Source organism: Diabrotica virgifera, chromosome 7 (genome assembly GCF_917563875.1).
Source record: "Diabrotica virgifera virgifera chromosome 7, PGI_DIABVI_V3a".
In the NCBI taxonomy this organism is placed as follows: Eukaryota; Metazoa; Arthropoda; class Insecta; order Coleoptera; family Chrysomelidae; genus Diabrotica; species Diabrotica virgifera.
In genome coordinates this window covers 141,639,578-141,660,334 of record NC_065449.1, presented here as the reverse complement: position 1 = coordinate 141,660,334, position 20,757 = coordinate 141,639,578, and the positions used below count along the sequence as shown (strand labels likewise).

Genomic DNA, 20,757 nt, shown 5'->3' with positions numbered 1-20,757 from the left:
CGTAGAATTTGGGAAGGGTCAACCATTCACTTTCCCCTGTCGTACGCCTCTGGTAGTAGCCAGAAACGATTATTTAACATAATTTAGTAGGGTGTACAGTGCCTACACTTTCTGCCAAATATCACACGGTAATGTCAAATTATTTTAAAGTATTCTTTTTTTTAATAATTTATTCTTTATTTAAAACTTTAAGAACTATGTGTGCCCGTTACTATAAAACTATTTGACATATCCTTGTGGTACTTGGCAGAAAGTGTAGGTACTCTACACCCTACTAAATTATGTTAAATAATCGTTTGTGGTTAATACCAGAGACGTACGACAGTGGATAGTGAATGGTTGACCCTTCCCAAATTCTACGCCACTGATGAAACTGCTATTTTAGAATAATTTTTAGATTCTCCAATACTTCCTATGCAAATAATATACTCTTTATTCGTAACGATAAAATCATTAGTTTTCGAGATATTTGAAGTTAAAAATGAAAAGGCACACTTATTTTGGTTAATGTATTATGTTCCTTCGTTTTTAGCTTCAAATATCTCGAAATCTAATGGCTTTATCGTTACGAATGAAAAGTATGTTTTTTACATAGAAAGTATTGGAGAATCAAAAAATTGCACTAAAACAGCAATTCAGCCAGTGGCGTAGAATTTGGGAAGGGTCAATCATTCACGTTCCCCGTCGTACGCCTCTGGTAGTAGCCAGAAACGTTTGTTTAACAGAATTTAGTAGGGTGTACAGTACCAGCACCACTTACCAAATTTCGTGTGGTTGTCCCATGCCTGTCAGGAATTATTCATAAATAAATAAAATAAAAGTTTAACTTTGACACCCTGTATTTAGATTATTATCAACTTCCAATCTAGATTTACTGCTGTTAATTTAAAATGGGATGCAATTAATTTAAAAAATTTCAAACAATTCACGGGCACAGTTGAGGCTTTTACAAATTTTGTGGTTGAGTGTTCGAAACCTCAAAATGCATTTTTATTTTTATTTTTTTTTGAAAAATGCGTATAACTTTGTTTTGGAGATGGCTGCAGTTCTATTTCTTGTATTTTGTGTATTTTATCAAAAACTATATTCCTAATTTTTTTCAGATTTTTTCGTAAGGCACATCAAAGAAACATGAAACGTAAATTACGTTTCATGGAAATAAACCACTGCTAAACAAATATATGTTCGGCCATTTATGAAACTCTCCGAAAATAAAAATGTGTCATGAGCATGAATCACACTCGTTTCATTGGTAGGCGGACTTTGAGATTTGTTTAGCAGTGTTTTCTTTTCATGAAACATGTTTTTCGTTTCATGTTTCATGTTGTTCGTTTCATGTTTCTTTGGTGTGCGGCTTGCCTTAGGTGCGCCATGTTGAAAAATCTAAGAAACTGGTTTTTAGGGGGTTTTTGGCGATTTTTCTAGTTTTATAGACTTCAAAATCGACCAAATCGACGTTTTTTATTGGTTATAATATATAATTTAAAGTAACTCAGTCCTTTCGGATATTCAAAAATGTAAGAATAAATTATATTTATATCCTATAAAATTGAATTTCTCAAAGAACTGAGTTACTTTAATTACTTTAAATTATATATTACCTATAAAAAACCTTGATTTGATCTATTTTGAAGTCTTTAAAATAAGAAAAACATCTCGAAACCCCCTAAAAAACCCGTTTTTCGGATTAAAAAAATCTAACAAACATTAAAATTATAGTTTTTGATAAAATACAAAAAAACTAGACCTGCAGCCAGCCATCATCAAAAAAAGTTTAGCATTTAAAAAAAATAAATAAAAATGCATTTTGAGGTTATGTAAAAAATTACACCTATGTTGTAAAAGCCTCAAATATGCCGGAAAAGGACGGAAAAATGACGGGTGGGAGGGGGGTTGAAATTCACATAAAATAAATGAAAGGGCGTTTTGTCTGTGAGGGCATTATCAATTAGATTTAAATGATCAAAATTTTATTTATTTAACATGTTGTGATATTATAAATAATAGATTTATGCATTAAAAATGCTTATCTGTTTAAAATAAAAAGCTATTTTAATTAAAGTCTTAGTCGTTACTTATGAAATTAACACAGTTATATAGTTGTTGATATTATTAGTATATAGTCCACAGTACATCGTCTTTTTTCAAAAATGATTACAAAAGTCTTAATAATGGTTTTAACTGCTTAGTTTGAGCGGGTTTACCACTTTCTGAAAAATTTCAGAGTGTAGGTTGGACGCATTTCAGCACGCCCCACGCCTAAATAGTGTTGCCCAAAATCGGTCTTGGTCTTGCAGTCTTGGTCTTGTTCTTGCGTTTTCGCAAGACCAAGACCAAGACCGTCTAATTTTAGCAAGACCAAGACCAAGACTTGCCGTGCAAGACTTGAGCAAGAACAAGACTAAGCCTGCGAGACTCTTGCGTCTTGCAGTTAGAACTGAGGGTCGTTTTAGGGAGTATATAAGTTCGGCTATATTCTTAGATACTCTATGACAAACACAAAAAAAATTATAAATTTTTTTTGAAAATTGGATTTATGCGCATTACGAACAATACCATAACATAGATAGCGAATCGAAATATCCATTAAAAAAAACACTTGACACATTTGACATGTACTCAGAGGTCATTATTATAATGTAAAAATAAAATATTTTGTACATTCTTTCCCAGTAGCCGACTTCTTCGCTCTGAAATTAATTGTCCAGATTTTGAGAATAGTCGTCTTCTAATTATAACATAACATTCCTGCGTTGCGACGCCTACAGTAATATCGAATATCGTATACAAACTTTTTAAAAATATCTCACCTTAACTAATAGAAAATAATACTTATAGTCCAGGGCGCATCTGTTTTGAGATGGACGTTGAGAGGTGACTCAAATTTTGTTGCAGAAATTGCTTGAAAATAAATCAAATAATAATATTTGAGTTATCCTCCCTCTCAAAAAGGTCCGGAACATTGTTTAATCAAAATGCCCAAAAATTAAGGAAAAATTCGATTTTTTTCTTCGTTTTTTGATTATAACTTTAAAAGTATTCATTTCCGAGAAAAGTTGTACTGACATAAAAGTTGCGTAATTAAATTTCCTATAATGGAAAATTGGTTAAAAATTTAAAAAATTGTTACCCTAGTTGCAAAATAGCAATAATTGTGAACAAACCATACAAAAACAAGTATTCGCATTTTACGTTTTTCAACCATTTATGCTACACTTAGGACCTTCATATTTCACCCAGAAAAACATTATGATACAGTAAAACAATAGTCTAAATTTTATTAAGATCGGTTCAATAGATTTTGCAATCCAGCTTTCGCAAAAAAAATTTATTTTTTCAAAATGTTATAGGACTGAAAATAAAGCAGATAGCAAGTTGAATTTTTTTTTGTTTATAGAAGTGTACTGTACCTTTCATTTGCAATTTGCAAAATTAAAATCGATTAATTACCACGGCGTCAGGAAATTAAAAAAAAAAACAATAATTTTTGGTGCTACGCGCAGGACAGCGGTGTTCGATTCACACAAGTTGATTTCCACCAAAATTTCTTCCAATCTTTATCTAATATATTATTTTCTTACTCTATATTTTGTTGTATTTTAATATTTTAATTCCACAAAAATCAAACTTATTTTATTATTGTTTGTGAAATATTGTTTAAACAATTGCATATGTTTAAAAATAATAAACTTTTATTTTTTAAGTTAAAATATATGAACAAAGAAAGTTTTTGCTAATAAAGGTGTTATTTCAAAGGATAGAGTATGTGTTTTTATTTTGCAATAAACAAATTTATTTATTTATATCGAAACTTAATAAAAATTAAAATGTATCAATCATTATCAAAAGTCATTGGAATGCCCAATCAGAGCAAACTATCCGCTGTCCTGCGCGTAGCAACAATAATTAATGTTTATTTAAAAAAATTCCTGACGCCGTGCTGTTAATTGATTTTAATTTTGCAAAATTGCAAATGAAAGGTACAGTAGACTTCTATATGCAAAAAAAATTTCAACTTGCTATCTGCTTTATTTTCAGTCCTGTAACATTTTGAAAAAATGAATTTTTTTTACGAAAGCTGGATTGCAAAATTTATTTTGCAAAATCTATTGAACCGATCTTAATGAAATTTACAGTATTGTTTTACTGTATCATAATGTTTTTCTGGGTGAAATATGAAGGCCCTAAGTGTAGCATAAATGGATGAAAAACGTAAAATGCGAATACTTGTTTTTGTATGTTTTTTTCGCAATTATTGCTATTTTGCAACAAGGGTGACTATTTTTTAAATTTTTAACCAATTCTCTATTGTAGGAAATTTAACTACGCAACTTTTATGTCAGTACAACTTTTCTCGGAAATGAATACTTTTAAAGTTATAATCAAAAAACGAATAAAAAGATCGAATTTTTCCTAAATTTTTTGACATTTTGATTATTTAAACAATGTTCCGGACCTTTTTGAGTGGGAGGATAACTCAAATATTATTATATGAGTTATTTTCAAGCAATTTCTGCAAAAATATATCAGTCACCTCTCAACGTCCAAATGTACTAATATTTTTACAGATGCGCCCTGGTCTATTAATAAATATAGAAGTTATTAATTTTTTTCATTATTAGTTTTCTAGGAATCCAAACACCAGAAATCTTATCGGTATACATATAGTAAGACTATTATGTATTGTTTATGCTGACTGTGCTATGAGGTCACTCGGCCAAACAAAATTTGCCGAAATAGCGCGGCTATTATTTAAAAGTATCATAAGATAGTGATACGAGACAAAAGTACAGATAATGCAGGATATTGTGTAAAGAAAATACCGAAATATTATTTTAACGACATACACTTCTCCAAGAAACTAACGCACCATCTTAAAAACGGCATATTTTGAATGTCTCAAATTTCCTAAACCTTTTGTCCGATTTAAGTGATTTTTTTAATATGTTGTCTTATTCTTTATAAATATTGCTGTAATAATATTGTTGCTAGACAGATCAATTATTGTCATTGTATACCGGGTGTACCGATCAAACTGTGATTTTTCTCACTCTGGAATATTCTAGCATTATTCAAGCATGCAATAGCATACTGAAATTAAAACCCAACTATAGCCTCATATTTTCTTAGCATTATGATTTTTTATTCATTCACTTATATTGGATAATAAAAAAGTCAGGTACTTTTTTAACTCGCCATGTTTTTGGCAAACTTTAATGGGTAATTCTGCACGAAAAAGTAATGACAGTTTCAAGTTTGCTTCGTAAACGTTTACTTTATAAATGCTTCATTTTCCAAATAGGGGATATTGAAATTTCTCTTACAAACTGACGATTTATTTATTGATCTAAAACCGGTTGAGATATGCAAATGAAATATGGGTTTTAGAGGTAGTTTTAACTTTAGTTAGTTAGAACATAGGCAGGTATCACTGGGTTCAAACGATCGTGGGTTCAAACCCCACCTGGTGTCAGTTGTTTGGATATTTATTAATTTGGCTAGTCTTTACTATGGCTATGATATTCAGGCTTAAAATGTACCTCTCTGTTACCTTGTTCTAAGATATGCAATAGGCTAATGGGCAACTGCGAGACTTGCAAGACTCTTGCTGCAAGACCAAGACCGGGAGCGCAATACCAAGACCAAGACTGTCTAAGTCTCGTCTTGGTCTTGCATTTGGGCAACACTACGCCTAAACCTGTAGCTCTAGCGCGGTTAGGTTTTGTGATTGCAAAACTATAATTTTTAATTTTAATCAAAATATTATGCGTTAGAATAAAATAAATTATTTTTTTCTGACGAAAAAGAGGGCGCGATCGTCGCAAGATATCACTCTAGCGCTCTAAGATTTTTGTAATCATTTTCAAAAAAGGACGATGTACTATGGACAAATAGTGTAGTATCATACAGAGACAACTCAAAATGTTGCTGTATTTATCTAGTTAAATAACGAAATAGAGATATTATCGTAAGGAAACTATGTGAATGGGACAAAATATTTTTGGCGTGTTTCTATTGATATCAATAAAAGAGGACTTAATGAACATTTCCTTATAATTAACTCCAAATACGAAATTTTGGAGTTGTTTCCCTACGGAACTGAGACTGTGTACATATTATGCGGGCGTTTTCGCCGCGTTTTATCTGTTTAACGCGCACTTGCATGTGTACGATACCATTTGTTCCTCGGTAAATTGAAACGCAACGCGACGTTACGGTTTATCAGGTAAAACGCGGCGAAAGCGCCCGCATATGTACAAAGCTTTAAGTATCGACATATTATTCGAAATAACCTACCCATCCTTTATACAACTGACCACGTGGTATGAACGGGCAACTTTCGGAAATAGTGAATTTAATCAATAGCGACACGTAAGAAAATAATGTTTGTTGTCGGTCACTTGCCACAAACCATAAAATATTCTATTTCTACTTATAATATTAAAAAGAATATATTCAGAGTCAGTTCTAGTTTATAAAATACGTTTTCGTTGACATTAAAAAATCCATCAATTTCAACAAATATCTTATAGCACCGAGGCTTACGTTCTAAGATATCTTTTGTAAATAAATATATAACAACTAGCTGACCCGGCAGACTTCGTACTGCCTCAATAGATAAGAACAAACTTTTGTAAACAATAAACTTAAAATAAACAAAAGGAATTCGTAATTAATAAACAAAAAATGCTCGATGTGAATGAGTTTTTATTATTATTTTTAATGAATTACACATAATGTTTGAAGTAATAAAGTTTAGTTAGAAAAAGTTTGCAGTGCAACAGTTGCAATCTTAAATTTGTTTTTCTTATAATGAATATAACAGCTTTATTTTATTTACATTCAAAAAAACCCTGTATTTATAATTGGGTTCGGGGTTGTCCAACTATATAGGTGTTGAAAAATAAAATAAAATTAAAATTAAATATCATTAAATAAAATGAAACAAAATTTCATAAAATTGAATAAAAGTCAATAAAAATAAATAAAACTGAATAAACTTAAATAAAAATAATAAATAAATTTAAAATAATAAAATTAAAAAAAAAAATAAATAGAATCTAATAAAAATATTTAAAATTTAATAAAATGAAACAAAATTAATTAAAATTAAATAAAATTTTATAATTTGCTGCTTGTTCTTTTCGTTTGCTCAGAACTTTTCTTCTGCTTGCCGTTCGTCAGAAAAGTTCGGTAGAGATATTTTTTGAAAGTTTCGAAAAATTAAGAAATTCATATTTTGCCCAAATTAAGTCCAAAAGTTAAACAGTTGCACTTTTCTTCGATGAAATTTGTTGCTCGTTCTTCTTCTGTCTTAATATTTCTAAGGCTTAAGATATTGTATTTTGGACACCGATAGAGCTAGAAAAAAAATTTAGTAAGGTTCTGTTCGGAATTCAGCAAGGAGTACACCGAATTAATTTCGTATTTTTCACGTCACTATTGTGAGAGTTATGACGTCACACGCAACCCCCTTATGACGTAGAGGTATAAAATATCGACAGAAACCTACTCCCTGTCCGGTCGAACATAGCTGCCAAATTTCATAAAAATCGGTCAAGTCGTTTCGGAGGAGTATGGCAACAAACACTGTAAAAAGAGCATTTTATACATATAGCTGTAAAAATTTTGGTGGCTACTAAAATGACAATATAAAACCGTATAAACCTTCCCTGAACTTCCACAAATAATTCAACATCAAAATTAGCCAAATCGGTCCACACATTCTCGAGTTTTAGCGAGACTAACGCACAGCAATAGATTTTTATATATAAGATGCAAAACTTTAGATGGCTATTAAAAAATAACGGTCGAAGATAGAAAAGTGAAAATTTAGGGTTGTATTTACCTTTGCCGTCCACATCACATAAAATTAAGAAAAAACAGTTTGACCAAAAAAATAAAAAAATATTTTAGGGGGGCAGCCCCCGTTACGACGTACGGATATGAAAAATACATAATAACCTATTCTCGGTCCGGTAAAATACACGTGGAAAATTTCATAAAAATCTATTCAGTCGTTCTCGAGTTATGTGTTGGTAACTGTCACGACTTTCTTTTGTTTATATAGATGTAAAATATTTAAATGGCCATTAAAAAATAACGGTTAGTGCTGGAAAAGTGAAAATTTAGGGTTGTATGTATCTTTACGTTCCACATCATATGAAATTAAAAAAAAAAGGGTTTCTCTGAAAAAATAGAAATAAATATAAGGGTGGCAAGCCCCCTTAAGACGCACGGGTATGAAATATAGATAACAACCTACTACCGGTCCGGTCGAGTACACTTGCAAACTTTCATAAAAATCGGTCAAGTCGTTTCGGAGGAGTATGGCAACAAACACTGTAAAAAGAGCATTTTATACATATAGCTGTAAAAATTTTGGTGGCTACTAAAATGACAATATAAAACCGTATAAGCCTTCCCTGAACTTCCACAAATAATTCAACATCAAAATTAGCCAAATCGGTCCACACATTCTCGAGTTTTAGCGAGACTAACGCACAGCAATAGATTTTTATATATAAGATGCAAAACTTTAGATGGCTATTAAAAAATAACGGTCGAAGATAGAAAAGTGAAAATTTAGGGTTGTATTTACCTTTGCCGTCCACATCACATAAAATTAAGAAAAAACAGTTTGACCAAAAAAATAAAAAAATATTTTAGGGGGGCAGCCCCCGTTACGACGTACGGATATGAAAAATACATAACAACCTATTCTCGGTCCGGTCAAATACACGTGGAAAATTTCATAAAAATCTATTCAGTCGTTCTCGAGTTATGTGTTGGTAACTGTCACGACTTTCTTTTGTTTAAATAGATGTAAAATATTTAAATGGCCATTAAAAAATAACGGTTAGTGCTGGAAAAGTGAAAATTTAGGGTTGTATGTATCTTTACGTTCCACATCATATGAAATTAAAAAAAAAAGAGTTTCTCTGAAAAAATAGAAATAAATATAAGGGTGGCAAGCCCCCTTAAGACGCACGGGTATGAAATATAGATAACAACCTACTACCGGTCCGGTCGAGTACACTTGCAAACTTTCATAAAAATCGGTCAAGTCGTTTCGGAGGAGTATGGCAACAAACACTGTAAAAAGAGCATTTTATACATATAGCTGTAAAAATTTTGGTGGCTACTAAAATGACAATATAAAACCGTATAAACCTTCCCTGAACTTCCACAAATAATTCAACATCAAAATTAGCCAAATCGGTCCACACATTCTCGAGTTTTAGCGAGACTAACGCACAGCAATAGATTTTTATATATAAGATGCAAAACTTTAGATGGCTATTAAAAAATAACGGTCGAAGATAGAAAAGTGAAAATTTAGGGTTGTATTTACCTTTGCCGTCCACATCACATAAAATTAAGAAAAAACAGTTTGACCAAAAAAATAAAAAAATATTTTAGGGGGGCAGCCCCCGTTACGACGTACGGATATGAAAAATACATAACAACCTATTCTCGGTCCGGTCAAATACACGTGGAAAATTTCATAAAAATCTATTCAGTCGTTCTCGAGTTATGTGTTGGTAACTGTCACGACTTTCTTTACTGAAAATAACGGTTAGTGCTGGAAAAGTGAAAATTTAGGGTTGTATGTATCTTTACGTTCCACATCATATGAAATTAAAAAAAAAGAGTTTCTCTGAAAAAAATAGAAATAAATATAAGGGTGGCAAGCCCCCTTAAGACGCACGGGTATGAAATATAGATAACAACCTACTACCGGTCCGGTCGAGTACACTTGCAAACTTTCATAAAAATCGGTCAAGTCGTTTCGAAGGAGTATGGCAACAAACACTGTAAAAAGAGCATTTTATACATATAGCTGTAAAAATTTTGGTGGCTACTAAAATGACAATATAAAACCGTATAAACCTTCCCTGAACTTCCACAAATAATTCAACATCAAAATTAGCCAAATCGGTCCACACATTCTCGAGTTTTAGCGAGACTAACGCACAGCAATAGATTTTTATATATAAGATTATATTTATTTATCGTATTATAACAATTTATGCAATTACGTAAAAGGATTCAACTTAATGTGTTTATTTGCGGTTTTAAATAATTTTTATATTTTATCAAATTATGATTATTTCGTTTTTACCCTTTTACAACTTTAAAGGTTTTGTAGTTATTTAAAAAAAAACGAATTGAAAAAGCAGAACTGTATGCAAAAATAGCGTGATTATCACTGCTGTCATCGTCTGTCAACGTGGTATAGTATATTGTACAACAAGTGAGAAAAAATATATATTTCTCAAGAGTGCCGTAAATCAAGCGAGGGAGAAATATGTCATTTTCTCATGTGTTGTACACTATACTTTTTCTATGGATGCGTTTTTGTCAAGAGTTCAACTTCAAAATTAAATAATTTAGGTGCTTTTGGGTATATTATATGCATAAATTGAAATAAAATACATACACATGTAGGTATTTAATATTCTTAAAATTTATATGCATTATTTATTTAAAATTCTAATTAACAGTTATTTTTGAACAGTTTTGAAAGATAATTCCTGGTAAATTTTGCTTCAACACATTTTGTTTGACAACATTAATTGTGTTTGTATTGTGCCTGTTACTATGGAAACGGCGATCATATCTATGAAACCGTAAAAGAACCCGTGAGAAAAAATGTTTCTCACTGCAATGGCCGACTTTTCTCTCTGCGTGAGAAATTGTTCGTTTTGAATGTATGTCAGTAGTGAGAGAAGTCGCACATTGTATAGCATCCATAGAAAAACAATATAGGTTGAATATCAGTATCTATATGTGAATATAATCCCCATTCCCCTCATTTGATTTTCCTCTTAACGTACATGGGAAATAGCATTCTGCATCTCACGTCATTCCCAAGCTAATGACTTAAGGTAGTAAACTTACGTGCATAGAAATCGGCCCACTTAAAAATTTGGCCATTTTCGATGTCTCATATTTCCTAAACCTGTTGGCCGATTTAAGTGATTTTTTGAACATGTTGTAGCTTGATTCTTTAACAATACCACTGTAATAATATTGTTGCTATACAGGTAAATTTCCGCCACAAACAGCTAATGGACGTCCTCAAAGCAAAACAATTACAATACAATGACCTTCGAATTATAACAAATCTATATTATAAACAGCAAGCACACATATGCATTAACGAACACACATCAGAAGAGTTCGAAATTAAAAGAGGAGTGCGACAGGGGTGTGTATTATCACCACTACCATTCAATGCATACTCTGAAGAAATTATGAAAAGAGCTCTTGAGGGAGAAACTGCAGGAATAAAGGTAAATGGAACGCCAATTAACAACATTAGATATGCGGACGATACTATCATAATAGCAGACAACCTTAAAGACCTTCAACAGCTAATGAACAAGATAGTTGAGTATGGAGAAGAATATGGATTATCAATAAACATCAAGAAAACTAAATTTGTGAGGATATCAAAAACCCAAAATAATGATGAAAGCCTGACAATTAAAGGTAAAACTTTAGAACAAGTAGAAAACTACAACTATCTTGGCACAATAATTAATCACACAAACGATTACTCCAAAGAAATCAAAGTTCGAATAGAGAAAGCAAGAACAAACTTCAATAAAATGAGAAAGGTACTTTGTGCAAGAGAACTGAAATTAGACTTGAGAGTTAGGCTGGCAAGGTGTTATATTTTCTCGACTCTGCTTTACGGGATAGAAGCATGGACACTTAACGCATCGACTACTAAAAAGTTGGAAGCATTTGACCTGTGGGTGTATAGAAGAATCCTGAAGATATCATGGACCGAGCATATAACAAACAACGAAGTCATGAGAAGAGTCAACAAAAGACTGGAAATATTGGAAACCATCAAGACACGAAAGCTGCAGTACCTGGTGCATGTTATGCGTAATGAGAGATACAAAATACTTCAGTTGATTATACAGGGGAAAATCCAGGGCAAGAGAAGTGTAGGAAGGAGACGAATCTCGTGGTTGCGTAACTTGAGGGAATGGTACGGATGCACATCAACCGAACTATTCAGAGCAGCAGCATCTAAGATCAGAATAGCCATGATGATTGCCAACCTCCGTCGCGGAGATGGCACATGAAGAAGAAGAAGGTAAATTTTCATTGTATACCGCGTGTACCAAGCAAACTGTGTTTTTTTCTCAAAGTTCGCATCATCCTGTGGAATATTCTAGCATTTATAAAATACTAAAAATAAAACCCAACGATAGCCTCAGGTTTTCTTAACATTCTGTTTTTTTATTCATTCGTTTATGTTGGATAATAAAAAAGTTAGGTACTTTAACAACTAGACATGTTCTTCATCACTACACGGTGTTTCTAAATAAGTGCGACAAACTTTAAGGAGTAATTCTGCATGAAGAAATAATGACAGTTGGCAGTTGGCTTTATGAACGTATGTCCGCAAATGTTTCGATTCCGAGATACGGGATGTTGAATTTTTTCTTACAAACTGACGACTTATTTTATTGCTTTAAAACCGGTTGAGATATGCAAATGAAATTTGGTGGGTTTTAAGACGTAGTTATTGCACATTTTTTGACATACAATTAAGTATTTAATATTCACCATTAGCGCGCATACGTGTAATATGACCGATCATATTACCCGTATGCACGCTAATGGTGAATATAAAATTATTAATTTCATGTCAAAAAATCCGCAATAACTATCTCTTAAAACCTACCAAATTTCATTTGCATATCTCAACTGGTTTTAAAGCAATAAATAAATCGTCAGTTTGTAAGAAAAAATTGAACATCCCGTATCTCGGAAAGGAAACATTTGCGGACAGCTGTTATAAAGCCAACTGTCATTATTTTTTCATGCAGAATTACCCCTTAAAGTTTGTCGCACTTACTTAGAAACACCGTGTATTGATAAATAACATGTCTAGTTGTTAACGTACCTAACTTTTTTATTATCCAACATAAACGAATGGGTCAAAAAACAGAATGTTAAGAAAACCTGAGGCTATAGTTGGGTTTTAATTTCAGTATTTTATAAATGCTAGAATATTCCACAGGGTGATGCGAACTTTGAGAAAAAAACACAGTTTGATTAGTACACCCGGTATACAATGAAAGTTTACCTGTTTAGCAACAATATTATTACAGTGGTAATGTTAAAGAATAAGGCTATAACATGTTCAAAAAATCACTTAAATCGGCCAACAGGTTTAGGAAATATGAGACATCAAAAATGACCAAATATTTAAGTGGGCCGATTTCTATGCACTTAAGTTTAGTACACTTTAGAAGACCAAAAATAATCATTTTTTTCAAGAATTTTTTTCTCAGAACCTTTATTAAAAATGAACATAAAACTTTTTACTCTTAGAGAGTACAGAAAATATATCTTTTTTCATTTATGCACGTGCACTAATATTGTAGAGGGCGCAAAAGTCGATGCCTCGAAAAATGATGGCGGACAGTTAATCTCAGGATTGGGATATCTGAAACAAAAAAGTCGTACTCCATTTGAAAAAGGAAAGTTGCTTACGTGACAATTTACCACAAATTTCCCTAAAATCTTTTTTTGCGGAATTTTTCACTAACGATGGTAAATTGTCACGTAAGAGACCTTCGTTTTTCAAATGCCGTACGATTTTTTTGTTTCAGAAATCCCAATCCTGAGATTAACTGTCCGCCATCGGACCTACTTTTTTTCGAGGCGCCCTCTACAATATTAGTGTACGTGCATAAATGAAAAAAGATATAGTTTTTGTATTCTCTAAGAGTTAGATATTAATGTTTAAAAAGTTTGTTGTTAATTTTTAATAAGGGTTCTGAGAAGAAAATCTTGAAAAAATGCTTATTTTTGGTCTTTTAAAGTGTACTAGTACCTTAATTTCAACTATAGTATGTAGTTCCAGAATATATTTTGACTACTTTTACTGAGTGATGTAATCTTTTCGATTCCTCTCGATTTTTTCAGGACCTTCTGCTGGGGCTTTCCAAATGTAAAGTCTCTTTTCGGCATTTTAAAAAAAGGTATTTATAAGCTTGTTCAATTGAAACACATCTTTGGTGAAGTTGGCCCTGGAAACAATTGTAATCACTTAACTGACGTTCTGAAATCTTAGTTGTTACGTTTATAAACTTTATGGTAGGGGAGTAAAGTATGCTAAATGTGCAGTCACTCGAGCGTTATGGGGACCTATTGGGTTGTGAACAGTAGGTACTAAAACCAAAAAAAGTTAAGTAAAGTTTTCCATTTTAGTGGGCGCTTGCCATTTTTTAATTTAATTTTCCATTTCCAACAATCGTTTTTTCCGATTATAACGCCATATATCCATAATTCGAAAAAATGTTTCGAATAAAAGTTACTTATTTTTACGTAAGGAATTTAAATCTGCAATAAAAATGGGGGCTCCTATTTAAAATTTTAAAGTAACCCCCCACCCCACATCCGTGGGGGGTCGTGTTTGGTGCCATTCGATAGATTTTTCAAAAATATTGAATAAGTGTATTTTACAGTTTTTCGATCTGATGTTCATTTCGCGAAATATCGCGGTATTTAAAATATTATATTTACCTCCCCACCTCTCTCCGTGGGACGTCGTGTTTGGTATCATTCGATAGATTTTTAAAAAATATTGAGCATTTATTTTTTAGTTTTTCGATCTGTCATTCATTTCGCGAAGTATTCGCTTTTTCCTTGTGAAATTTTGGGACTCACCCATTTCCTTACGCCCGGCTCAAATCGTCAGATTTTTGAAATATACACTCTTTTCCTTGTACTTAACTTACCTTATCTTAATCTGACAATTTCGAGTTTTTTTAAGGATAGATTTTTTTTTCGGGCCCCCCTTAACGAACTCCCCTGTGTTAAGAGCCAATATATGGTAGAGGTACATCTGCGGGGTACCAGGTTTCTCCCCATATGATAATCTGACGCGCTCGAGTAACTGCAGAAATCCCCGCTTGGGCTCCCCTACCATTACACTGATCACCTATCAATTGTATTTGACTGGATTTTAAGTATTGCAACTTCAAAATGGCGTTTGTTGTTGAAAATCTGTCCAAATTAATCATTGTGCGATTTATACAAGTTTCAACCTTCTACGGACAAGGTCATGTTCACATTTTTTTCAACCATGAAAGAGACTTGCTCATAGAGTTTACAGAACATAGAGTGCATATCAACGTAAACCTGTATAATGAAACTTTAATTAAGCAATAGGACGAAAACGTCCAGAAAAGCTCTCATGTGGTGTTATTCTTCTGCACGACAATGCTCGATTATTAAGGCGGTACAAAGAAGTGAAAGAAATCTACAACAAAACAAATAGGGGATATTAGAGTATTATAGTTTCGATTTATTGCTCTACGATTTTCACATCTTTAGGCCACTGAAAATGGCGTTACATGGTAATCGTTTTTAGGTAGACGAAAAAATACAAAATGCCGTAAAAGAATTCTTCAGCCTACAGCAACAAGAACTCTTTAAATAGGGTATGCATCGGTCGGTAAAACAATGGCGCGTGTACCTTAAAATAGTGATAATTATTTGTAGATGTTTTTGCCGATAAATTTTTTCTGGATCAAAGATGCGTTTCAATTGAACAAGCCTAGTATAATACACAGATTTACTTCTTTACAGAATTCTACAATTCGGTCCTCTATGTAGTTTGATATTAGCGATATCTAATACCAAACTCTCCTATATACAACATTTTCTTCTTTTTCTTCACCAATATTGTCTCATTTATAATACACTAAGCATCAAAATTAACGCACCACCTTAAAAATGGGACATTTTTGATGTCTCGTATTTCCTAAACCTGTTGTCCGATTTGAGTGATTTTTTTAATATGTTATAGCTTTATTATTCAAGAATATCGATGTAATAATATTGCCGCTAAACAGGTAAGTGTCATTTTATACCGGGTGTAACAATGATAGTGTGTTTTTTTCTCAAAGTTCGGAACACCCTGTGGAATATTCCAGCGTATAAAAAATATTGAAATTAAAACTCAAGTGTAGCCTTAGGCTTTCTTAACATTTTGCTTTTTGATTCATTCGCTCATGTTGGATAATAAAAAAGTTAAGTACTTTAACAACTAGTAACGTTCTTCATCAATACAGGGTGTTTCTAAATAAGTGCGACATACTTGAAGGGGTAATTCTGAATGAAAAAGTAATGACCGTTTGCTTTATAAACATATGTCGGCAAATGCTTCGTTTCCGAGATACGGGATGTTGAATTTTTTCTTACAAAATGATTATTTATTTATTGCTCTAAAACCGGTTGATTTATGCAAATGAAATTTAGTAGGTTTTAAGAGGTAGTTATTGTGCATTTTTGACATACAATTAAGAATTTTATATTCACCATTGGCGTGCATACGCATATTACCCGGTCATATTACCCGTATGCACGCCAATGGTGAATATAAAATTCTTAGTTGTATGTCAAAAAATGCGTAATAACTACCTCTTAAAACTACCAAATTTCATTTGCATATCTCAACCGGTTTTAGAGCAACAAATAAATTGTCAGTTTGTAAGAAAAAATTCAACATCCCGTATCTTCGAAACGAAGCATTTGCATACATATGCTTGTAAAGCCAACGGTCATTATTTTTTCATGCAGAATTACCCCTTAAAGTTTGTCGCACTTATTTAGAAACACCCTGTATTGATGAAGAACGTTGCTAGTTGTTAAAGTACCTAACTTTTTTATTATCCAACAGAAGCGAATGAATCAAAAAGCAGAATGTTAAGAAAGCCTAAGGCTACAGTTGAGTTTTAATTTTTCAATATTCTTTATACGATGGAATATTCCACAGGGTATTCCGAACTTTGAGGAAAAAACACACTATCATTGTTACGCCCGGTATACAATGACACTTACCTGTTTAGCAACATTATTATTACATCGATATTCTTGAATAATAAAGCTATAATATATTAAAAAAATCACTCAAATCGGACAACAGGTTTAGGAAATACGAGACATCAAAAATGTCACATTTTTAAGGTGGTGCGTTAATTTTGATGCTTAGTGTATCTTCTATTAGTATTTTAATATCTCTACTCTACCATTTATTTGAATAACTACAAGAAGGCTTTTTTTTTCCTGGAAGCCGTCTGTTGTGAACCGGTTGTACGGCAGCCACTTGGCTTATTGTACATCTTCCATTCGTTTATGGAACCCATTCCAGAATTCTGGAACCCTGTACCAGCTTGTACAGGTCTAGTGGGTGGGTGCCATATAAATTTGGAGTCATTTCGATGTCTCCGAAAAGTGTTTGCCGCCTCCGATCCAATGCCTCACAGTCATGCAAAATATGGTTGACTGTTTCAGGTTCTCTGTTACAGAGTCTGCAGCTCAAGTCTCCATGAAACAGCCCCATTGTATGCAGGTGACCCTTAACTGGCGCATGTCCAGTGAGGAAACCTGTTATGACTCTGAGCTGATTCCTGCTTGTTTTCAGCAGTAACTCAGCTCTACTAGCACATGTCCGTCCGATATACATCTTGCCATGTGTTTGACCGGGTACACTCTCCCAGTGTGAGTTGTGTTGGCTTCGGATCCAGGCTTTTTTTCGTTCACGGACGGTGCTTTTTGGCACTCCCACGGCCGGCTCTGGACCCAGGTATTTTGTAGCTGATGCTCTCTTGGCAAGTGCATCAGCTCTTTCATTGCCGTATATGCCCCTATGACCTGGAACCCATACCAGTATGACACTGTTATGTTGTGCCAGTCTATCAAGTTCTTGTCGACATTCCCACACCAGCCTAGAGTTCACCTTAGGGCTTATAAGAGCCTCAATGGCTGCTTGGCTATCTGTGCATATGTTAACCCGCTGCAGTTCGAATGCCCTCAGGTTGTTTTCTCTTGCACACTGCAAGATTGCAAAAATCTCTGCCTGAAATACGGAGGTACATTCTCCCAGTGGAATAGAAATGTTGAAATTTCCACCACTACAGAATATTCCTGCGCCCGAACCGTCTGCAGTTTTAGACCCGTCCGTATACCAGGTGCAACCCTGCAGTCTGGGTCGAGAGTTTCCTCTGTCCCATTCGTCTCGTGGGCAAATGTCCACTTGAAAAGGTACTTCAGGCATATATCTTGATGTCATATGGTCAGAAATCATCATCCATTCGGCATCATTAGTTTCATTCGTTATTATACTATGTCCTGATTTAACTGGTACATTGCTCAGGTTTTCTCGCAGTCTATAATAGCCCATTCTCGCCTCACCTCTTATTGTTATATGTAAAGGAGGGAGATCCAGTAGTGCCTCCATAGCTGCCGTAGGTGTGCCCCTCATAAGAAGGCTTGGTTTCATCTTACAATGTTTTCGTTAATTTTTTCTTTTCCAGTTGTTTCCAAGGTCACTTCCACTCCCAAGTAGGTTGAATGTCGTTAATTTCAAATTTGAAGTTGACGGTCTTGTAATGCTTCTCTTTGTTTTGTTTTTTATCCTTTTTTCGTTTATTTATAATACATATTTCTTGACTTATGCCTCCAGTTCGTTAATTGCCTTATCCACACTAGGTTTTCTTTTAACTTTATTTTAATTCTAAAAAACTCACTAAATTGTAAATATCACAAAAAATTCTAAGTACATTAATAATTACAAAACAGTTCGCCAATACTGAGGTCGGGTTGGCGGACTAAAACATGGATAACGAGACGTTTTTATTTTTTTTTATTTGGTATAATCTGTTTCCACATGCAGATAGGGAAAGAGGCTCTGTACCTAGAGGGCTACCAATTTACATATTATAACCCCAATTTTCTAAAAAATATTGTACATGTATTATAAATATTTTAATATTGATAATGTTGTGTTTGATCAGTTTGATGTCGAACGATTGTAGATCTAAAGTCATGTTTTTTTTTCAGTGTTATGAGGTAAAGACAGATTTCACTTCCAAAAGTTTGTTAAAAATGGATAGAGCAGCAACATGTTTATTTGGAATTAGAAATTATGGCGTTGACATTAATGGATACGTTAGGCATCCCGTACTAGGTATGTGACAGGGATTTGATTCAAGCAGGTACATATTTAATTCATAAAAAAGAATTATTCCAAATTTTGATAAAAAACACAATAAAATCAACGTCTAATTTTCCTTACACAAAAGTATTTTTATACAGTTTCATTCATGACGTAACATAACCAACTTAATATTCCTTAATAGATATTGGTATCCTGAAACACATAATACCTTGCAGCTTATTTATATCTATTTATAAATACCATTTGACACGCTTGACTGAAAAGAATTATGAAGAAACAACACGAGCTACAATTTAAAAGCGTATAGCAAAGCATGATTTAGAGCTGTAAAAGTGTTAATTTCAGAATAGTTAATTTAAGTACATTACACATTATGTTTACATGCGGTTGAGCCATAGTTATTGGTGATGAAAATTACATCTGTATTTAACTAATGTTTTGGCAACAAGATCTGGCGACAAGATCTCTTAGGCTCGTTAGCTGTGTCTTTTTCTAGCACATTGTATCGAGAAGCCAAGTGGGAGTATATAAACGTTAGGGGAGGACTAGGGAAATGAAAAAAAAAGTGTCGTCACTTTGCTCTACATGCTGCTCAGTCTATTTATACAGGGTGTTTCATCAATAGTTGGAAATACAGTCAAAATCGTTTACAACGACACCGGCTACAACGTACAATCGGATATAACAAACAAAATAGTAGGTCCCGTGAAATGACATATAAAAAAAGCATTTACATTGCTTATAACGAACAAATCGGTTAAAGCGAACATATTTCTTGGAACACTAGCAGTTGAAATATTAGTTACAGCATACATATCTGTACCTCGGAGAGATACAACATCCATTTTTTTCAATTATGATCTTTTTACACACTATATAATAAACAATTATAACAAATGCATGATTTAAATGACAAAGATTAGACAATGTCCTAAAATAATGTTGTTTCCATATCCCAATAAATAACTTTAGCAATAACACTTTCTGTTGAAAAAAGTTTAAAATTGCTTTCCTGTAAAGTTACGAAAATGGGCATTGTATTGCACTTCTCCGAGGTACCGATATTACCACGAAATGAAAAGGAAGGTTTTATTAATTTATGGTTATGATGGTACATCCGGGCAGGGTTCACTTGTAAGTCCTTTAGACACTAGACTTCCTAGTCCATTATCACAAGATTATGTTTACATTATTACACCATTTGGCCCGAAAGGCCCAATGGTGTAATTGACATTATTTGGTCTTTTTAAAAATAAATATTGTATGTATGCCCATACTTTTATAATACAACGATTTTGAGAACTCGTTATAATATTATGAGTATTGTCCATTGACTACCTGTACTAATTCCAATATCTTCATATTTATTATATGTATGTATGTACATATTTAGATTTACGTAAGTACAATAATAAACACATATGTTAGTAACATATTAACATATGTGTAATATGTTATAACATATTATAAGTACCTATAGATTAAGTTACACATTTTTGCATCATAAAGTTACAAAGAACTGACTGTTGCTACCAGTGTAATATCGTTTATGATTTTGTTTACATTATTACACCATTTGGCCCAAAAGGTCCAATGGTGTAATTGACATTATTTGGTCTTTTTAAAAATAAATAGTGTATGTATGCCCATACTTTTATAATACGATTTTGAGAACTCGTTATAATATTATAAGTATTATTCATTGACTACCTGTACTAATTCCAATATCTTCATATTTATTATATGTATGTGTG

General features: G+C 32.9%; 1 protein-coding gene across 1 annotated transcript in view; it reads left to right on the top strand.

Moving 5' to 3' along the window:
• LOC114334650 (uncharacterized) overlaps positions 1–20,757 on the top strand; it is a 95,701-nt gene that overhangs the window by 59,949 nt on the left and 14,995 nt on the right. The window contains exon 4 of the mRNA XM_028284739.2: positions 18,886–19,012. Within this exon, the coding sequence (XP_028140540.1) occupies positions 18,886–19,012 (127 nt within the window). The remainder of the gene's footprint in view (positions 1–18,885; positions 19,013–20,757) is intronic.